General features: G+C 44.7%; 1 protein-coding gene across 1 annotated transcript in view; it reads right to left on the bottom strand.

Annotated features, from left to right (window-relative positions):
• CSMD2 (CUB and Sushi multiple domains 2) overlaps window positions 1-22,591 on the bottom strand; it is a 634,343-nt gene that overhangs the window by 60,783 nt on the left and 550,969 nt on the right. The window contains exons 44-52 of the mRNA XM_019657596.1: window positions 19,943-20,023; window positions 19,335-19,448; window positions 17,969-18,157; window positions 15,402-15,548; window positions 12,563-12,751; window positions 7,373-7,558; window positions 6,346-6,540; window positions 4,539-4,712; window positions 2,606-2,779 (exon numbers count right to left, since the gene is read on the bottom strand). Of these exons, the coding sequence (XP_019513141.1) occupies window positions 2,606-2,779; window positions 4,539-4,712; window positions 6,346-6,540; window positions 7,373-7,558; window positions 12,563-12,751; window positions 15,402-15,548; window positions 17,969-18,157; window positions 19,335-19,448; window positions 19,943-20,023 (1,449 nt within the window). The remainder of the gene's footprint in view (window positions 1-2,605; window positions 2,780-4,538; window positions 4,713-6,345; window positions 6,541-7,372; window positions 7,559-12,562; window positions 12,752-15,401; window positions 15,549-17,968; window positions 18,158-19,334; window positions 19,449-19,942; window positions 20,024-22,591) is intronic.

Raw genomic sequence — 22,591 nt, 5'->3', positions numbered from 1 at the left:
AAAAAAAAAAGAAAAAGGATTCTGATATGTCAGGATGCACTGACTACAGGAAAGGGACATAAAAGTGTGTGTGATTCTCCTCATTGCTTCTAGAAGAAAAGAAAGGTAAATAAAGGAAGGAAAGGAGGGAGGGGAAAATGGAGGGAGCGGAAAATGGAGGGAGGGACACTGCGATAAAGAAGAGATATCCTCTGGAGATGGGTTAACAAAGAGAAAAAGCAGCAAAAGGGGGAAAATTTAGGGTTCTGCAAGACAAAAGAGAAACCAACAAAACAGGTGTACAACTCTCCCTTATCACATAAAAGAGAGCTTTCTATTAAAAAACAAAACAACCATACTTTGCTACACTATCAGAAGAGGGTACTCTCCTAAACCACCCTAAAGCCACAATATGAATAGACAACATCTGCCTAAATTGATACAAAGCTACAATGAGAAGAAAATTGGAAGGAATCAAAACATCTCAGCTGATGAAAATCTCCTCACTAAAACAAAACACATGAAATAAAACTAAAGAAACGGACAAAACGTGGGAGGAAATTAAAAGATAATTGATTCCATGCAGGAAACAACTGAAGAAAAAGACAAAATTATCTCAAAAATGAAGACTAGATTATAAGAGGGAGAATACTATCACATAGGAATTTTCTAGGAGGTGTTGAACAAGGTCAGGTAAACAACCAAGGGAATTAAAAGGAGATAAAGAAGTAAAAATGATCAGAGAGGAAAAGGCAACAAAAGAAGACAGGCAAAGAAGATTCCACATACACATAATTGGAGTTGATTTAGAAGGAAAACAAAACAGTGGGTTTGAATTAGTGTTTAAAACTATAATCTGAGAAAACGTTTCAGAAATAAAAGAAGATTTGAATCTACAAATTCAAAGGTCCACAGTGTACCTGGAGAAATGGTCTTGGAACAGTCAATTCTGGCATATCCTAGCATGTGCCTAGTAAAAATATTAGACTTCAAGGATAAAGAAAAAAAATCATCCGGGCCCCCAGAAAAGCTACCAAATAACTTATAAGAACAACAGAATTAAATGAATATTTGAATTCTTAAGAGTAACAGGCAAAGCAAATAATGATGGAGGAGCATTTTTAAGAAAGTCAAAGGAAGAAACAGTGACCAAGGATTTTATATCCAATCCAGCTATCCTTTAAGTTTTAAGGTTCAGAAAAACAGTTTTTAACATGCGAGACTTGGGAACATTAAGCAAAGGAGGCTCTATTGAGGAATCTATTAGAGACTGAGATTGACCCAACTAAGAGGTAACTGGGGAAACTTCAGCAGCACTGATGAATTTTTAATATATTTAATTGTAGATTTAGGAGTAAAATACAGATAGGGGAAAGGGCAGGATGATTTTATATAAACACTATAATGAACATTTTATGTTCTGACAAAGTAAAAATAATACAATTAAAAATGGAAGGAGAAAAGAACAAGGAAAGTAGAATAAGTTCATTGATTGTTGTACAGGCAATAGATGAAAGTCAAAGGATACTTTAAAAATTGATAAACTATATAATAAAAGATTAAATAAAAAATGGGAGGCTACTAAAAAAAATGGGAGGCTAGTAGTATTAAAATTTTATAAGTACAAAGTGTTGTTTATTATGTTGATAAGGATGAAAGTAAGGATGTAAGCCTAATATCAGGCACAGTACAATTCATGCTAAAATTATTTAAATGGACAAAGAAGACATTTAAAAAGGCTAACACCACAATTTGCAATATAGATATTAATATAACAATTATGAATATCTAATCACCAAATAACACAGCAACTACCTTTATGTAGAAGAAACTACAGGATATGTATGGGAAAATAGATAGAAGTACACTAATAATAGAAAACTTAAAAGAAAACATTTCTCAGAACAAAACAGGTCAAGTGAACAAAACATAAATAAGTGTAGATAAGACATAAACAACATAATCAAGAAGGCACATCTTAAGACTATATATAGAATTTTACACCCTAATACCCTTTCTCCTCAAATGCACATGGAACTCTCATAACAACTGATCAAATATTATGCTATAAAGAAAGCATCAGTAAATCTACAAAGTAGTAATATTATTATAATGCAAAATTAGAAACTAATAACAAAACAAAAACTAAAAAGGTCCTTTCACCTGGATTTAAAAAAACCCCACCCAATACTCTTCTATTAATAAAATTCTAGGTGAAAGAAAAAATAGCAAAATTACAGAATTTCTAATAAATAATAAAAGATTAATTATTATAATCTACAGGATATAATTAGAGTAGTGTCAGAAGAAATTTCATAGCCTCAACATATCCATAATGATCAATAAAAACGAAAGACAATCAACAAATTAAATTCCCAATTCAATAGCTAGAAAATTAACCAAAAAGTTAACCAAAAGAAATCACAAGGTAGGAACTAATGAAGGTGAGAGCAATAATTAGTGCAGAAATATGCAGAAAACTGAAATCAATAGATGTAACGATTGCATCTTTGAAAAAAATTAACAAACTATGCAAAAACCTCTAGCTAGCCTAATCAAGAGAAGAAAGGAGACAGTCCATGTTGAATTTGAGCCCGTGACTAGGGAGAGTGGATAACATACTTACGCACACAGAAAGGGGTCTTGCCCGACCAGTGATGATCCTGCTGGCAGATGCGCACAGACATGCCGATGAGCCGGAAGCCAGCATTGCACTGGTACACCACGCTGCCCCGGTAGCTGTAGTTCTCCCCATTGATTTGTCCATTGACGATGGGCTCAGGAGTCCCACAGTGTCCAGCTGTGGTGGGGGATGGGGAAAGAGCATAAATCAAACAGGAGCTTAGAGAAAAGGTGGTGGGGCTTGGTCAGGGTGCGGGGAGACAGGGATGGTGGGGAAAAGGACCGAGTACCCAGCCACCCATTGTTTTCCCACCTCCCCCTGAGAGGAGCCATCCAGGAGTGGCTTTAGGAATCCTAGACATGTTAGAAAATGGTGTTGAAGACTGCAACCCCAAAGCCCAAGGATGCATCCCAAATGGCTATCCATCTCTGAGCGTTAGTCTCTGTGTCTATACCTAGGTGAGAAATTATCACTGTTACCTGGCTAGTTGTGTTGAAAATAACCATGTCAAAACAGGTGGTCTGGCTAAATTCATCCTTCTCCTTGGGTGACAAGGCACACAGGCAGTGTAAACCTTGGTGGGTTATTTTTATTAAATGGAGCTTGGGTAGAGTGTATTCCTAGCGTTTCCACTAGCATCCTTTGGCTTTGTGGAAACAACTCAACAGGGGCCTGAGATAGAGCAAGAGCAGCACTGTTCACTCTGGAACAGACCATCCAATCTAGGCTATTAGTCTGTGTAGCTGTGATCCTCCTTTGGACTTGAGGAGTCTAAGAAAGGAGTGCAAGGAGAGGGAACCCTAGAATCTAAGGTGTAAGCAGGAGGGGGACAGATCAGTCATGGAGGAAATGATAACTTTGTTCTTTGTAAGCCAGGTTTTTTTTTTAAGATTTTTATTGGGGTATTGGGGGGAAGGGAACAGTGCTGGGGAATTGGGGGAAGGTGAACAGACAAGTCGCTGTCGTTTTGTTCTTCAGTCTAGTTGTGGAGGACGTTGCTTCACTGGCCTAAGTTGGCACCATCATTGTGCTCTTCCCGAGCGAGGCAGATCAGTCGCTGGCTTCTGGCCGCCCGCTCATTGCAGCTGCTGGCCGCTCACGCTGGCTGCTGGCTACACACGGTAGCCCATGGCAACCCACTGCCACAGGGGCTGCAGCCTACGCCGTCGCCGGCGACTCACGGCAGCCCAGCTCCAGGTTGAGCTGTTGTTCAGCATCTTAGCTGTAGAGGGCAGTGTCACTGGCCCTCATATGTGGGATCCGAACCGGGGCCCTCTGGCATCCCAAGCCAGTTCTTAACCATCGTGCCACTCGGCCGGCCCGTAAGCCAGGTTTTTTTAAAAAGAGTTTTTTATTTCTCTCTCTCTCTCTCTCTCTCTCTCTCTCTCTCTCTCTCTCTATATATATATATATATATATATACACACACACACACATACATATATGTGTACATATACCCATATAAGCAAGTGATAAAAATATATTTCTGTTATATAATTTATTATAGCTCTGTATTATAATATATATAATACATAAAATATTATATATGTAAAATACACATATATGTAAAGTTCGCTAATATATCATCTAAAAGGTAATTTAGGTATGTGACTCTGTACATTGCCCTGAAGGTGAAGACCGGGGCTTCATCCATCATTCAAGGGCCAGGAAGAAAGGGTTGTCTTTTTGATCAGAACGAGAGCCCCTCAAAGGTTTGTCTCATCAGACTTTAAGTTCTTCTCATTCTCTTGGATGCCCCAAGAAAAGCTAGTGTAGGGTTTTAGTCATGGTAGATGCCCAAGAGCTGGTGTTTGAATTAAGCGGTTTATGAAAGTAGATAAAATGGTACTGTTCAGAGATTAGGATCCAGCTTTGGGAAGATCTAACCTGTCCTGAGCAGGGGAAACGGGCAGGATCGGCTTGGGAGGTCACTTACCGAGGCAGCGGACTTCAGAGCCACTCCAGAGCCCATTGGCCATGCACTCGCGCACCCTGGAGCCCACAAGCGTGTATCCGGAATTGCAGGAGAAGATGGCGGTTGCCCCATAGTCGGACAGTGTTCCTATGCGGTGCCCATTGGGTGGGACGGGGAGCTCTCCACAGGAGATGACTAAAAGGACAAAGTGCTCAGTAAGACAGCCCCACGTGGGGGGGACACACGCTGCTTCTGATTAGCAAGAATAGTGACAAAAATAAGTCCTGTTTAACCTTCCTCTCCTGGGACTCAACCAGAATATGGGTCATGGCGGTGACTTGTGTGATGTTACTACTGAGTCGGTGATTCTCAGCTGGAGGTGCTGCTAGAAGCACCCCCTAAGGAGCTTTTAAAATGTCCAGGCTGTACTCTCGACCTGTGACTCACAATCTCTGGCCCGGCATGCACAGTTTTTAAAAACTCAGGTGGTTCAGATGTGCTGCCTGGTGAGGAACCCCCACACTAGAGGGATGGCAGTTCTGAGGCATGCTCCTTCATGTCCAGGGCAGACACTGCAAACCAATGTCCTTGTCCTTCCTGCTGAGCCCAGCAGCAGCCTCGCACTCCTTCTCAATGGAGCACGGTCGACAGCCACTGGGTGACGTACGGGGTGAGGCCTGATGGCCAAGGCTGCACTGAAATGTGAGTGCTTTCACTGTAATAGGCTATTACACGTTCGTGACTTCTACTCTGCCACATCCAGGGTCATATTCACTGTGGAGTCTGCAGTCGGATGCATAAGACAACAGTGTGCTGGATGACAGGTGCTGGGAAGGTACCACTCCTCTCAGTCTCAAACTTCCAAAGGCTCATTGACAAGGTATCTCCCTCTACCCCTCTACAAACACTGACTTCCTCTGTCACATCCTTATGGATTAGGTAAATATTATGAGTATTTCCTATTGCAGTGGGTGCTCTGGTGAGCCACTCAGGCCCCTATGTAGGACTGAAGAATTTATTTCCCCAGCTGATGGCAAACAACCCTCGACTGCTAGGCCTCTTCAGATTGCCCTGGTTGAAGAGTCCTCCCATCTGAGGTCGTGCTCTCTTTCTGGGGTAGCCGGTGCCCAATATTTGGTCAGTGTGGAGGTAGAAAGACCCGTTTCCCCAGCTGTCACAACCCTCCAGGCTTCAGAGCTCCCTGCGGGGGCAGCCGAGGCCTTCACTGCTGCTGCATCAGAGCTCAACGTCTCCATCTTCTGATTCCTGCTTCTTCCCTTCCCTTCCCTTCCCTTCCCTTCCCTTCCCTTCCCGGGGGCACTCCCTCATAAGCCTCTGTCTCAGAGTTGCTTCCCAGGAACCCTGAACTTTGAAACTACCTTGAAGAATCAAAGAAAAACAACTGGCAGTGGAGAAGAGGCAGACACACTTAGGTGGCCTGTCCCTTGTGCTCTACCCATTCCTCTACACACACTTCCTTTACAGGTCTTATCACACCCCATTGATAAGACACCCACTGGGTCCTTATTCGTCTGCCACTCTTTACTGCAGGAACCACAACCTTTTATCTTCATACCTCTATAATACCTGGCATGAACATTGAATAAATGGATTAGTGGATGCTCACCTGGACAAAGGCAGCTTTTTAGTAAGATGCCAAGATGCCAAGCAGAACGTCCTTAAAAGAGTAGGCATCCCCCCAGCTCCTGATTCTAGGTGAGTGTTCAAAAAAGTGGTACATCGCAATCCCTGGCCATCCCCTTGTTCTCCTCCTCCCTAGTCCAGGTAGGAGGCTCTGTGCCCAACCTGCCCACCCTCCTGGGCTTACTCTGGCAGGTGGGCATAGAGTTCCCAAGGCTCCATTTGCCATTGGCCTGACAGCGGATGACCCTTTGGCCAGTGTAGTAATAACCGGGATCGCAGATGAGCATCAGCTGGGCCTGGAACTGGTACTGCGTCTCAAAGATGAGCCTCCACCGGCCGTGGTCCACACTGACGCTGCTGATATCGGGGCAGGTCACCGCTGGGGGACAGGGAGCAGCAAGGAGGGCTGGTTAGTGAATTCTGGAAGACACTGCAAGAGTCTGGGGGCTGGGGGATAGCAATGCAGGAATGATGAATCCAAGAATCTTCAATCTCCAGGAAGCTTTGGTGATGAACGAAGTGGGCTGGGTGGAGACTATGACAAACTGGGGCAGTTCTGCACCTCCCCCCACCTCCCCAAAAAACAGGGAGGTAGTCCTCAGTCAACGCTGCTTGTTGGATATGAGACTGTAAGTTCTACTTGTTCAAATCTTCACTTTTTAAGAAAAGCGAAGAATATGGATTTTTATGTAAAATTTCCTGAATGTAGTGTTGGGAAGCAATTCAAAAGTTTTATAAAGCACACCACAGGCCAAAGAAACAAAACAAAACACAACAAAACAAAAGAAAAACACAAAACCCTATATCTTCGAACTGGTTATGGCCTATTAAGTTGCCAGTTTGTAATTTTGGCCTAAAAGTTGAACTGTACCTCTCTGTCGTTTTAGAGTTTTGTGATCAAAAGACATTTGGGCAAAAACATTCTGATAGCTTTTTCATCTAAAAAGAAGTGGACCAGGTCATTCCTAAGTCCTATGGTGATTTATGGAAACATCTCAGGGCTCAATCGTCTTTCAATGCTTTGGGAGCAATTTCAAATGGAAACCTAAGTTGGTAGGTGACACCACCCACCTGTCTCTGCTCCCTGAATCCCCAACCTCCATGCACCTGTTTTTTCTCATTCCTGAGTTTTTAGCACATTTGTTGCAGAGACCTTTTCAGCTGCTTACCCAGCCCCTCCTTACACCCGCCTCCAACGCCCAAGGACTCACGGACACACTGAGGGGGGACGTTGTGGTTGCTCCATTGGCCTGTCTCCAGACACTCTGCTGTGGCCTCGGCACCTGCCTGGAGGTGGTAGCCTTCGCTGCAGCTGTACACAGCCTTGGTCCCCACTGTGTATTCTTTGCCAAACGCCATCCCATTCTTGGGAGCCTCAGGAAGCCCACAGGAAAGAGCTAGCAAAGGGAAAAAGAAAGTCACGAGCATGTCTGCTTCAAGGTGGTCTTCTGAGAACATATTTTTTCTCTTTACTCTTTCCTGAGACCCTAATACAATGACAGTAAAAGCTAATAAAAGGAAAAAAAAATCTGTGTAGCTAAAAAGAAAACATGAGGGTCACCCACAGAGGAGAGTTCAAAAAAAACTTTGGAAGGTGAAATGCCGATAGAAGTGTGTTGCTGGATTAAATGGAGTCAAGAAGCTGCAGACCAAAATAAGTATATGGGGTGGAGGGAGCTCTGAGGTGACACCACTTCTCCATCCATCCCCATAAATACAGTGTAGAGGCATTCAGGCATCCGTTCTCCAAACTAAATTGAGAGGGTTTTCTTTCCCACTTGAGGAGAAAAAACAACAATAAAAGAACCCCCAAATGCAACCACTCCCTTGGGAGATTACAGGCTGCTAAGGTGTAAGCTGGCATCCCAGAGTAAAGCTCTTTTAATTCTAGGATTTATGGGCTCTCAGCCTAAAGGCTGCCCCCTTCCTGCTCATCTCTGCAACATACTCAACTCAACTTCTTATTCATAGGAGAGAGCTAGTGGGCAAAGATATCTGTATGTAGTAACAACAAAGGTAGCCCACATCTGCTACCTGGAAAAATCAGCCTAGCTTTTACTTTAAAATATGACCAATCAAGGATCACTATACATTTGGAGAAAACCAGCAGCATGAAAGACATTAACAAATATAGGATTATAAAAACAGAAGAAAAAGTCACCTTTAGAAAACAGAGCTAACTCAGGAAATTGAAGACACATAATCTTTAAACTTCTGATTAGTAGTACCTTGAGAAAACCAAGGTGACAGATATGTATCTATAAAATGAGGACAGAGTGCTTTGAAAAAAGAATGACAAAAAAGAACAAGGAAGCCTTCTTTTAAATTAAAAACATGATTGTCAAAATAAGCATTCAATAGAAGGGCTGGAGATTAAAACTAAAGGGAATTTCCCAGACTATAGATAGATCAAACAGACAGAGACTGAACATGCTTCAAAAGGACTGAAAACACAGAGGATCAATCCAGGAGGTCCAGCATCTAGTGGGTCAGCGTTCCAGAAAGAGAGAACAGAGACAGTGGAGGGGATGGAATTATCACACATGAAAATTTCCCAGAGTTGACGAGAAACACAAGTCTCCAGCTTGAAAGGGAGCCGAAGGGATGTAAAGAGAACCATTCTTAGATACACCATCATGGAATTTCAGAAGGCCAAAGACACACAGAAATTCCTACAAGTTCCCAGAGACAAAAAAGAAGAAGAAGAAAAAAAAAGACATCCCTGTGAAGGAATGAGAATCAGACTGGCATCAGGCTTCCCATCAGCAAAAATGGATGTTCAAAGATAATGGAAAAATGCCTTTACGTTTCTGAAGGAAATGATTTGTAACCTAGAATTTTACCTAGTCCACCTACCAAGCATGTGTGAGGGCAAAAATAATGATCTTTTCAGACATTGAAAGACTCAGAAAATGTATCTCTCATGAACCCTTTCTGAGGAAGTTACTTAAGGCTATACTCCATCAAGAAGAGCATGAAAACCAAGAAAGGGCAAGATAATGGGATATAAAAAATGATAGAGCTCAGGATTATGAAGAAAAGGAATTTCAAGGTGACAACTCAGGAAAGGTGCGTGACTACATAGCCAGGGTCATTATTTTATATGGAGCAGGGTAAATACAGTGTTTATTGGAGGTATATACATTACTTAGGTAAGAGTAGCCTGTCTTTGAAAGAAATGAATACTTATAAACCATGCTTGCCCTTTGATAGTTCAGGAACTATTACAGATAGCGATTAATCAGAGTACCAACTGCTGTCCCTCACCTACCCCCACCTCTGTAACTAGTCTAGGGCTCAGACCTCCCTCACTCAGAGCAAGAATAAGCTTGAGAAAAGTCCCATCCATACTGGCTAACAAGGATGCTTGATGCCACTAGAATTTCCAGAACCAAGAAGAGGCATAGGACTAGGGCTCCGTTACATGGGGGAAGATGAACTGTACAGAGGGAGATGGGTTGGGATGCCAAGATGGAAGAAGAATTCAAAGACTGACATGGGACCAAAAGAGGAGGATCAAGAAGAGAAGGAATGAGGATATAAGGGAGTATTTGAATATGACGTTCTTTGAATGCCTGAACTGAAGTCTTTGAGCTCCTTCAGTGGTACTAGGTTAGCCAAATTATCATATCTGATCAAGTCACTGCCCTGTTTCCTTGGACCCTTTCGGAAGAAATACTTAGATTTCCCCTGACATTTTGCATGGGAAGCCAATGTGAAGACAGCAGGTGAGGAAAGTGGGCAGCAGCCACTTTTTACTGGCCCTGGCCTGGTCCTTTCCTTGTGGAGAATGAAGAGGACAGCAGATAACTTCCTAGACTTGAGAGACTAAAAGCCTGTTTCTTGATCTCCATGTCAAAACACAATCTCCCCAACCTCAAGATAAAAGGAACCCTTCCTGTGGGCAGGAGAGGAGGGGGTAGAATCACAAAGTATTTGAAGCTTGTGATGGGATATGCTCTCTGAGAGAGAATATGTAGGGAGAGAATGGTCTCAGGGAAGGAGAGAGAAAGCCTTAGGAGGCATAGACTCTCCAAAGGGATTTATTTATCGGTGGAGAAGTCATGGTTTGGAAGCAGCGATCGGGAAGTAGAAGAAGGTCAGGTCTTTCCTGGCCTTGGGTTATGTTGGAAATGGGGGAATTAACACCCTCCACTTGAAGGGGCCGCAACACCCATGTTCTCAGATGAGAACCGCAGTCTCCGTGGTGGAAGGAAGTGAAGAGAGTCCTCTGGGTGGTGACCAAGGGTATATGCTTGTTGGCCATGGAGCCAGGAATCCAGAGAGCACAGAGGGAATGGCTGAGGGGGGGAGGGAGGCGTCAGAGGGAAGCTTGGGGTGGGGATGGGGAGAAGAAGCACAGATTAATATGAGGATGAGCGGACAGAGCCTACAGGGGCTTCATTTGGGGAAGTGACAACAGATAAAAGAGATGAGTGACATGGGAGGTTCCAACTGGAGCTCTGAAAAAAAAAGACTTATTGTCTGTGTTGATGGAATTAGAGACACAAAGACCAAAGCCAAATGACATTTGCCATTTACGGACAGTCAGTTCTCTGTGACCTTTGCTTAGGGAATCCAACAGAATATTAATGACACATTGTTTCTGTTCTTTGAGAAAGCTCAGGCACAGACGAGAATGTTGTGAGGGTCAGAGATGACAGATGTCATTAAGATGTACAGCACCACGCAAGGGACCAAGGAATAAAAACATCAAATATCAATGTGATTTCCTGTTTTTGTGGATATAATTGGCAAAGTTCTTTCCTTTTTTAAAATGCAGTCCATCATGTTGAGAATGTGGAAGAAAAGACAGCTTTCTCATGCTGCTCGTGGAAAAGAAGATGAACTTTCAGGAGGGCGTTAAGTATTAAAAGCTGTAGATTTCACATAGGTTATGATTCAACATCTCATGTTTGGTAATTTATTTTCAGAAATAAATATGGATGTTCAGAATGATGGAATTATAAAAATTTTAATAGCAGCACTGTTTACAGTAGCAAAAAATATAGAAATTCAAATGACCAACAATAGGATAAGACTTGAAGAAATGAGTTTTTCCATAATGCTATGCAACCATTCAAAATATGATGAGGGAGGCCGTCCAAGTGGCGCGTTGGTTAAGAGTTGGCTTGGGACGCCAGCTCTGAGCAGCAGAGCCCCGGTTCGGATCCCACATGGGGGCCAGTGACACTGCCCTCTACAGCTAAGATGGTGAACAACAGCTCGACCTGGAGCTGGGCTGCTGTGAGTCGCCGGCGATGGCGTAGGCTGCAGTGAAGCTGCAGTGGGCTGCCGTAAGCTACCATGAGTGGCTGGCAGCCAGTGTGAGCTGCCAAGAGCCGCAGTGAGTGGTCCAGTGGCCAGCGGCCTATCTGCCTCATCCGGGAAGAGCGCAATGATAATACCAACATGGGCCAGCGAAGCGATGTCCTCCACAACTAGACGGAAGAACAAAAGGACAGCAACTTGTCTGTTCCCCTCTCCCGATTCCCCAATAAAAAAATCTTTAAAAGAAACCCAAAATATGATGAGGAAGTATATTTAAGTACACGAGAGATGTTAATATTGAGAATTTTGTATATTGATGATGCCACTTTTGAGAACAATATGCAACCCCCCCCCCCAAAACCCAAAGGAAATGTGCTGAAATCTTAACAGTGGTGATCTCCATTGACAGGATTATAGGTCATTTTTACTTTTTTCTTTTGTATTATCTAGTCCTGCCCCCACCAGCCCCCCGATTTATAGGCTGATTTTATATTACTTTAAGGAAAAAAGTCCCATAAATCATCAAAGGCAATGCCTGCAAACTGCCCGGATATATTGCGGGCTTGATGGCTGATAACTGAGTGCGACGATGGCTGCTGTTGTCCCTGGTTCCCTCCGCCCCCACCTCCTCCAACCTGGTGCTTCAGCCAGCCCAAACTGCTTTGCATGTCCTGTTCTCTCTCTCAGTCCTTGGCTTGCACAAACGCTCTTGCTATTGCCTAGAATGTTTGCCTTGCCCACGCCTGGTCCCAAAGCCTGCTTGCTCTATGAGCCCAAGTCCAAGCATGCTCCTTCTGGAAGCCCTCACTAGCTGCCCAGGAGGAAGCAGGTAGAGCCCTTGTTACCACGGGGCTCCCACACACTCTTATACTCCTGACAGTACTTCCTCCCTCTGTCACTTTGCATTTTTGTGGCCAATATCCACGTCCCTCATTGCTCCGACAACACTGAGACTGTGCTTTATGCATATGTATATCCCCTGGGCTGGAGGTAGTGTGGTTCCTCGATATATACGCTTCCGGAAAGAACGAATGAATGATCAGTGATGAAACCCGCATTTGGAAGTGATTGGTCCTGGGACACACCTAAGATGTGAGCCACCTGTTACCCGCTTCCCACCTGCTTCTCACCTTGACAGAGAGGAATGGCCTCGCTCCACAGGTGGTAGCCCTGAGGGTGCCGGGTACAAATGGCCATGCTGTGTCCCACCAAGCGGTAGCCGGAGTTGCAGCCAAAGTGGATAGAACCTCCAGGCTGGGTGCTGGTCTGGCCCATGAGGAAGCCATGGAGTGGAGCCCTGGGCAGGCTGCAGTAGGGAGCTGAACAAGAAGATGAGGTCAGGGGACCACGCACAGGTAGGACAACAGGCACGCGCCTTCCTGCACACCCCGCCCCCTGGTCTTCCCCCCATTTCCTGGTCTTCGCAGCCTCCAGGTCCACTGCTATTTGAGGAAGGTCTGAATGGTTGATAAGGAAAAACGGCCAATCAGTTTAGTAAAGCCAAAGAAAAGAAGAGGAAAAAACCTGAAGCATTGGGTTCCCTTTGCAGCCTGGAGGCAGCACTGGTTACGCAGCTCAGTTCAGGCTCTCGAATTCTGTCGGTTCCCAATAGGACCCAATGGGGATGTTTCTAGAAGGTGTGACTGCAGGGGCATGGACTCTGGAGTCAGTCAGGGCTGCACTCAAGTCCGGTTTCTGACCTTTTCAGGTCTGTGACTTGGGACCAATTCCTGAAGCTCTTTCAGCTCCACTTTCATCACCTGTCTAAGGGGATTGGTAATGCTTACCTCACAGGTTTTTGGACCATTTAAATGGGGTTGTGTCTGTAAAGCCCCCAGCCCAGCACAGGGTACTTGGTACTCAATAGATGGCCCTCCTCCTTCCTTCTTTCATGTAGGAGGGTGGGGTGGAGGGAGAGGGAGCTGTGGCAAGGCAGGACATAAAGTCCACAGTCCTAATTCCCCTTCAATGTATCGCTTCAGCTTATCTCATTCCCTTATTCAACAAATAGGCATCGAGTGTCTATTGCGTGCCTGGCGCTGTTCTAAGGCTGGGGGAATACAACAGTGAAGAAACAGACAAGAGTCCAAGCCTCAGAGAACTTGCAACAGAAACTCCTGCCAAGGGTTCCTCAGGGAAGTTCTGTGAGGCTGAGAAAGAGGGATGAGCAAAGGAACACGCAGAGCACGCCCCGTGGTTGCCCTGAGAGTGCATGGCTGGGTCTCCTTGGCAGGCATGTGCTCAGGGAGAATGAGGGTGCCAGGCAGGCTCTTACCACATCCTCCCACGGTGAGGTCCTCTGGCCTCTTACTTGGGGATCACAACTCTCTTTGGGTGAAGTCAGTGTTTTAAATCCCACCCCCCCCAGCCAGATGTGTTTCCTTGTTCCTGATTTGCCACCTGTGTCCTGTGCCTATTATATTTTCCGTGCCTACCTCGGTCAAGAAGAAGACTCTCAGTTATAAAATATACTTAATCACAGTGATAGAGGCATTTGCAAATTACATGAGTCTACGGTATTTTAATTAAGTACTAATTGTTTCACCATGTAATTAATTCACTTTCTACTTGGCATATGCATTGTAATTACAACTGACTCATTACCCCCAAACATGTGGTTCGTCTTTAAAAACATCAAGGAAAGGGCAACTCCTTAATGGCTTTTAGTTCCCAGTTTAGCAACCAGCATAATGAAATGCTGCACAGCAGCTCTCTTTCTCTGTTGCATGAGCATTTGCCAGGAACTCAGCTTGAATCTCCCTGAGAGGTACCTTCAGGTTTCTTTTTCACCATGAGGAAACTGAGGCCTGGAGAGGTTAAGGGCCTTGTCGAATAATCATTCAGCTAGTTAGTGACAGAGCTGATCCCTGACCCTGGAGGGCGGTGAAGCCACCCCCTCTCGTGTGCATGGGGGAAAGGAATTTTGGGTTGACCTTGCAGAGGAAATGGACTCAGGTGGTAAAGACCCTTCTCCTCCCCAGCTCTCCTCAGCTTCATCCAGTTGGCTTTTTCCTGAAGCCACACCAAAGAGTTCTTTAAGACATCAATTGGCCCACTAAGTTAGGGTTGGTATTCCAAGTAGGCGGCCCATGAAAAGAGATGGACACATGAAAACTCAGGCAGGCTATAAGTGAACATCCTTTCTAACCAATATTCTTTAAAACTCTGTCCAACATTTGTTTGGAATGCAGGCCCAATGCCGCCAGGGGAAAGACTGCTGTAGGGGACCTGGTACCTGGTGGAACTCCCTTGGTCTTACTTCATCTCTGCCTCTAAGCTCGCAGAGACCAGCCAGCAGCTCATTAGACACACTCCCCTTCAAAATGGGATCCAGCAGCTTATTAAGCTTTCTTTCCAACTACAGACAGAAATCCCCATGATGGGAGTTCAGATAAATTCGATTTCCTTCGTCTCACTGCATCTCCAGGGATATTTCTATGCTCTTTGTAGATTGTTGCCCTGGTCAGTTGTCTGACTGGCTTGGCCTTTTTGCTCTGACTCTGTGTATACGGTATGGCTTGCAGAGCAGAGGAGAGGACTTAAAATATAGCCCATCTTTGGGCTGCCTGATTAACATTTGCCAGTTGGAGACCCATGTCTTAGGGCTTTTCAGTTTTAAGGAACTTTTATTAACATTTCAACAGGGGTGAGGATAGGATCATCTCTAGCCATTATTAGATCGTATATAATAAACTTATCCAAAAGATACAGGTTGGCAGTATAAGCAGAAGAGAGGGAAGAGGTAAAAAGTGGGGAAAAAAGTATAAAAACGGGAGGTAAGAAAATGTCAAGGACCCTCGTGCAACTATAGGTCAGAGAGACTTACAGGAGGAGAAGGCTGGGCAGTCCCCGTGGAGGAGCTCCGCCATCGATGAGGACATGACCATGGCTTATTTGGGTGTTTCGGGGGATAAACTTAAGGGGCTCTTGGGCTTTGGCCCTTCTCATCAATCTTTATGTTTTCCTCACCTGAATACCGAATCTTAAAGCCCTTCCGATTGTAGGCGTGGTCAGACGACCAGCGCAGGTACACAGAGTTGCTGGTGCTGGTGACAATCAGGGGAGCTGAGTAATTGCCACTGAGGGCTTTCAGCAGAGGACTTTGTCCTGAGGGGCCTGGAATGAGAGTACAGAACACAGGATTGCAGACTATCAAAGATATTAGATTGGAGCCCTTTAATGTAACCACCTCCTGTTTTCCCCCTCCTTAAGTCAAGTCACGTAGGCTGGGGATGGTGGGGTGACTTGGTGAGATTCGGCATCCTCATTTGTCCTCCTACTCCTCTCTCTGCAGCCACAGGCACTGCTCTAGGGGCTCTGTCCTCCTGAGCCCTAAAGCAGTGCTCCAGGAAGTCACTGCCAACCCACAGCAGGTGGCAGTTGAGGTGAAATCTATCTGCCATCTTGGGTCTTCCCAAGGTCAAGCAGTTGGTTAATGGAAGAGCTGGTTTCAATCTGGGAACTTCTTCCACCTGGCCACCCTGCTTCTCTTGTGCCTACTAAAAACAGTCCAGCATCTTCCATATAGAAACATATTTATGAATGAATCTGTAACAATAAAGCTAGAAGAAAACATCAGGTCTCCATGTCATAAATAACATAGTTCCCCAACGCCCCTTTCCAAGGCTCTTCTAGAAAGGCCTCCCTCTTCCTGTTTCCCACCTTCAGGGCCTGGGAGGCATCCTGAGGGGGCTGGTTCAAGAGAGGCAGAATCAAAAGCTGGATCATTCAAAACACAGGACGTATCACCCTGGAAAGAGCCCTGAGTGATGGTTCTAATATGCTGCTGAGGCAGCTCTTGGAAGCTTGGCAGAAGTAACAGCCCCATTTGAGAAAGCAGAGCCACCAGAATTGCTGTGACAAACTATGAAGGAAGAGGTCAAGAGGCGCAGGGAAGGGGCACGCTAGGATAGGTCTGCTGTGTCAGACCAGAATGCCCACTAGCTGACCATGCTCCTCAGAAGGACCCGGAGGACATGCCAGGTTCTAAGGCAACAAGGAGCACACTGGTGAGGGGTGAGCACCAGCAGCATCGACAACCTGAGAAATGGCTCTCCTCGACTGATGGGAGGAGATGCTGCCACAGAGCCTGGCTTCCTAGTGTTGATGGAGATGAGAAGGCTCTAGAATACAGAGGCCAGGTGGAAGCACCTAACAGTCAGAAGTGAGGTAGGCATAATTACCAAAATATACAGCCAGGGTGCAATGGCAGCTGGGAGGGCCTGACCTGTAGGATCTGTGGAGATGGCTCACAGAACAATGTATTCCTAAGGGCAAGATGGATGGGCAGCCAAAAAATATAAATACGTGAACAAAACAAGTCATGAATATATAACCAAAAGGGTGAGGAACGCTAACCCCAGTGGAAAGTTACAATCCCTTGCCCAATGTGGAGACTTAATCTAGGTTTCATTTCTTACTCCACAACATTTTACCTGAACCAGAGGCTGGGTGTCCACAAAAAAGGACCCTACAAAACAACATCAATTGTATATAGTAGTGGTTCCTTCAATTCTTCCCCCCCAGAAGACCTACCACTATTTACTCAGCTAGCTGAATATTGGAGAAAAGGGAACGTCCAGATATTTCGAAGACTTTTGGATAGAGTGTGAATTGATGCTGATACCTGGGGACCCAAAGCACTATCGTGGCTCCTTTGTTAGAGGGGGGATGTCTGAAGGCTGGGTTGGTAAGAAATGGAGTCCTGGCCCAGGTCAATCTACAGTACAAACTTAACCAAGTAGTAGCCTCAACTGCAGTCACGGGTACTCATCAGAGCAGATTAATACAGCCTCAGTTACATGGAATGAAGTTATGGATCTAGCAATGCTTTCTTCTCCATACCCGTTAGAAAGGAGGAACATAAGCAGTTTGCATTCACGTGAGATAGACGAGAGTATACATTCATGGTTTTGCCTCAGAGCTATGTTAATTCCCCTGCTTTCTGCCATCATAGACTATGAAGAGATGTGGACCATCTGGATAACCTATAGGACATATTGGTTCTCTATATTGATGACACTGTATTCATTGGATCTGATGAGCCAGAAGGGACAATTAGTGCAGATGCTTTTGCAAGACACATGTACTCTAGACGGTAACAGACCAATCCTACAAAGATTCAGGTGAAGGTTTTAGGGTCCAGAGGTCTGCGGTATGCTGAGACATTTCCTCCTAACTAAAGAGTAAGTTCTTGCACCTTTTTCCTCCTACCACCAAGAAGGATGTTTGGTGGACTTCCTTGGGGGTTTGGAGGCAGCACACTCTTCCCTTGGGGGCACCGGTATGACCCATTCATTGGTTGACATTCAAGGTGCTAACTTTGAGGGGGGCTGGATTAAGAAAGGGCTCTGTAGTGGCCCAGGCTGCAGTGTGAGCAGCCCTGCTGCTTGGGCCCCATCCCATCAGCTTCCGTGGTATTGGGGTTTCTGTGGTAGAGAAAGCATGTGGAGCCTCTGGGAAGCTCTAATTGGGAGGCTGCAGCATAGACCCCTATGGTTCCTAAGCAGCAGGGAATGATACGGTGTATGACTTACCATCAAAGATCTCAAACTCATCATACTGCTTCTCACTGAGAAAGTACTCCACTGTGAGGGAGATGTTATACTCGGGCTCCACTCTCACCAGCCAAGAGCAGGTCTGGAACTGGGGATAGCTTCCAGGGTAGCTCTGACTCAGGATCACACCTGTGGAGTCTGTCAGAAGCTCATTTGTTGGGCAGTGCACTTGGAGAAAGAAAGAGAAATACCAGGTACACGGGACGGAAAAGGAACGAAGCCCACACACGTGCTTTTCCCTGGTGCAAAAGACAACCATTGGAAAGCCAGTATGTGAGCACAGTCACACAAGACCCCAACGGCCATCGTTATGCTGCTCTAGGGTAGGAGGCGACCTCGGCTTCTGGGTCAATGGAACCATATTGCTGAGACTCAGTCCTGGCCAGCTGGAGCGGATCAAGGAGCAGAATGCGGGCTAAAGTTCACGTTTACTGGTGGTGGGTGGGTCAGCTCAATGGAAAGAAACAGTTACTGAATTTCTCAATTCAGTATTGGGGCAGCCTACTTCTGGGGCTTGGGGTTCCCCTCTTCCTCACTAATAATCCACATTGCAGATTCTTCCTGCTCCTGCTTTTCAAGAGGCGGGGGAGGGCCTGACCTGTCCCTCCATAGGCTGATAAAGCTCCGTTGGCAGCAATAGTGTCAGAAGCAGTAGCCATGCCAGGAACAATAGTGCGAGCCATCCCTGAGTAGTTACTACGTGCCAGCGTAGTCCTAAAGTGTTACCTTATTAACTAAGCGTTACATGATTAACTCACTTACTTCCTCATAATAAGCCCATAGCGTAAGCAATATCATTATCCTTATTTGACAGATGAAAAAACGGAGGCACAGGACAAGTAGGTATCTTGCCCCAGGTCAGGTGCCTCATGAGAAGAGAGTATTGTTTTGGGTCTTAGTTGGGACAAACTGGTGAAGTGAAGCCATCTACTGCCAAGGCATCGTGCTGGTGTGAAGACAGCAGAGGCCTCTCCGTTGCCTGGTTCAGCACACAGGACCTTGAGTTCATTGGCAGGCCAGTAGGGAAGGTTGGTGTGTTGTGACCACCCCTCCCCGAGGTCTCAGAACACCCTCCTCCTAATGATCCGTAGGTCACCTCCAGGGAATGACAGTTAGAAAAAAGGAAGACAGACATGAATGTGGCCACTGTGGCCAATTCCCGGGCCTGGACGCAGGAGCAGGGCAGAGAACCCAGCGAGGACACTCGCTCACTCATTCATTCAAACAAACACTCACCATGTGACCTCTTCCCCCCTGGGCAGGGAATAGGAATATGGAGAGGTGTGACGGCAGGGCTGTTTGGGGGGAAGTCCAGACCCATGAAGGCATGGCTCAGCGCAGTTACCTTCACATATTGGGGGTGGGCCTTCAAACTGCAGGGAAGTTCCGAGTTTGCAGGTCAGGATTTCATTCCCTACCAAGGTAAAGCCAGGGAGGCACCTGTAGCGTACGATGTCACCTGTCAAAGAGAGACCAAGATGGGGGTTCCCCAGAGAGGTCTGGGCGGGGCTGATCTGCACCCCTTAGTACAGCAAACCCACTTCCAGGCGAGACGACTGGGGGCAGGTTGTGTTCTGTTCAGACTTAATTAACCCGCTCAGCTCCATCCAATGACGCAGACAACGGCTGCTCCCCTCTGACAGCTCAGCTTTGCTGAGCCTAAGAATGTTTTCACATTCCAGGAACTGTCTGTAGTGTCATTCATGTGTTTATTTCTCCAAAACACACTGACTTGAATCGCAGAAGAAAGCGACTTTCCTAGCTCCTCTGACCAGGTATGGCTAAAAGGGAGAGTGAGTGTGGTTGGCATAAAACCAACCCTCTTGCACGGGGCCTAGTGTTTCTCTCCATGGATAAGAGGCAGAGATGAGCCTGGCTGGCCAGTCCCCACCGCCCCACCTCTGCCTGGCCCCTCCTGGCCAGCCCCACCCCTGCTGGATTGGGAGGTGGTACCTATGTTGAATTCTTCATTCTCTGTGACGACTTCAGCATTGGGGAGGATGGTGGGGGGAGGGCATTTGGTGAGTGGATAAGCTGAAAAGGCAAAAACAGACAAGTCAGTGGGAGAACATCATTCTTGGGGCACGTAGTCAGTCATTCATTGTTCAATGCTTCATTTTCTGACTCCTCATTCACTTACACAGCAGATCTTAATGAGTATTTATCTGTACACAGGGCAAGTTAAACCAAGCATAATTTTGCTTATCTGCTGTCATCCTTTTTTACTGAGGCAGAAACCAGGAACCATATATTAAGACTAACAACAAAGGATAGAGGATCTAAGAAGGCAGTGACAGTCACCAGCACTGAAAAGAAGGGGAGAAACGATTTTACTGAGCACCTCCTATGTGTCAGGCACTTTCACATGCTGCCACCTTTAATTCTCATGATAGCTGATCCCCCTGCAAGGTGTTCTTACTCTAATTTACGAGGAAGCTGAGATTCGGAAGGGTTCAGTTACTTCCCGACCACACAGGAAGTCAATGGCACAGGCAGGATGTGAACCAGCTCTGGCTGCTCTCAAATCCCATATTCTTTGCACGACTCAGCATCAAAACACTGCCTGTGGCCTATGTGAGTGCCTGATGAAGTCAGCTTGTTTACCTCCTGACTTTTGCCTAAACACTTCTGGCTCTCAGTGGATTTTCTAAACTGGAAACCATCCCTCTGGGCAGAGACTGCATTATGGATGGTGTGAGGGACATTTCAGTGTGGACTCATAACTTGGTTTTCATTCACTACCTGGCACGTGGTTAAGTGCTATGTAACTGTTAGCTGTGGTTGCTGTTATTGTTATTATTATCATTTCCAAAGTCACCTCAACCCCTGCTATGTTTTCTAAAAACAGCATTCTATCTTAAAAAAAAATGATACATGTAATACATTGTCACTAAAGAAAGTATGAGATTTTCTATGAAAACAGCAGCAGGAACATTAAACTCATCCATAGCCCTCTTAGAGACAACCACTAACACTTTACTATAAGTTCTTAGGGTATTTATTCTCTGCATATATAAATATTGTCTCTTACAAATGTTGCATCATGTTTTATACTTTGTTTTGATTCTTGTGTACTTACTATTATATTGCAAAAATTTTCCCATGCAATTAAACTTCTTTAAAAACATGATTAAAATGACTATAGGATATAATTATATGATCTACTAGAATTTACTTAACAAATACTCTATTGTTAACCATTTAGGTTTCCAAAGTTTTGTAATGTAAAATAAAGCGGTGATGAACATCCTACTATATATGCATCTTTTATGATTTTTTCCCTTTTTTTAAAAAAAAACTAGGAATGATTAAATTGTATGAACTTTTAAAAGCACAGGCATCTCCTATTGAATATCAGTAATTCGTTCCTGGAAATCAGACATTCACTGTAAAGATGCTAAGTAGCAGCCTACTTCCAATTACTTTAAATGGGAAAAAAATTATAATGTGTAACCCCAAAAGTTTTTAAAACAATAAAATACATATATATGTATACATAGAAATACATATATGTATATATGTGTATATGTATTTGTGTGTGTGCATGTGTGTATGCAACAAACCATTATGCTAGAAGTTAAATACTTAAAACATCACTTCATGATCACCCAACAATTAATACAGTTGTAAAAAAACAGTGGTTCTATGCATTGCAACACATACACTTTGCAAATTGTACCAGAAACATACAGTGTACCATGTGAACTTTCTCAGCTGGATTTATTGTAAAACCCTAGGCAGAAACAAGGGATAAATATGCAAGACAATGACAATGTGTTTGGGACAGCTGTAGGCGGTAGAGTACGGCTTACATACTCCGTGATAACTCAGAGCCAGCAGCATCTGGGACACACATTCCAAATATTCACAAGGGATTGTGACATTTTACCAATGGTACTGGGTTGTCGGAAAAGTCATGACATATTTTTTTTCTATGTTTTTCGTTGCAAAAATGTGTCATGACTTTTCCGACAACCCAATAGTTGGAATGTAACTTAGGACGTTTTCTGCATATAGTTTTATTTAAACTGTTGTATTATGTTTTGAGGATTTAACTAATTTTTTTTCTACAAACATGTCAGTAGAAAAACGTCATACAGAGAGATACATGTACATAAGCTTTATGAAGTGTGGATATTAAAACCAAGAGGCACTCTTGGGGTAACCAAGCAGGTTTACCTTTGGTTTAACATAAACCAAGGAGGACCATGACTGCACTTGATGCATACTTCCATTTTTCTGTTCAGGAAAATTGCTCCAACAGACATTGGCATTAGAGCATCAGTTTCTCCAACACTGGGCACAATTGTTCTTCTTTTATTTTTTTCCTTTTTTAAAAATTTTATTAAATTTATTCGGGTGACACTGGTTAATAAAATTATATAGGTTTCAAGTGTACAATTCTATAAGACATCATCTGTATATCACATTGTGTGTTCACCACCCACAGTCAAATCTCCTTCCGTCACCATATATTTGACCCCCTTTCCCTCTGGTAATCACCATACTTTTGTCTCTATGAGTTTTTTTTTTTTTAAGATTTTATTGGGGAATTCGGGGAGGGGAACAGCGTTGGGGAATCGGAACAGACAAGTTGCTGTC

Source organism: Hipposideros armiger, unplaced genomic scaffold (assembly GCF_001890085.2).
Source record: "Hipposideros armiger isolate ML-2016 unplaced genomic scaffold, ASM189008v1 scaffold_10, whole genome shotgun sequence".
NCBI lineage: Eukaryota > Metazoa > Chordata > Mammalia > Chiroptera > Hipposideridae > Hipposideros > Hipposideros armiger.
Note: the sequence above shows the minus strand (reverse complement) of the source record. Positions and strands in the feature narration are given on the sequence as shown.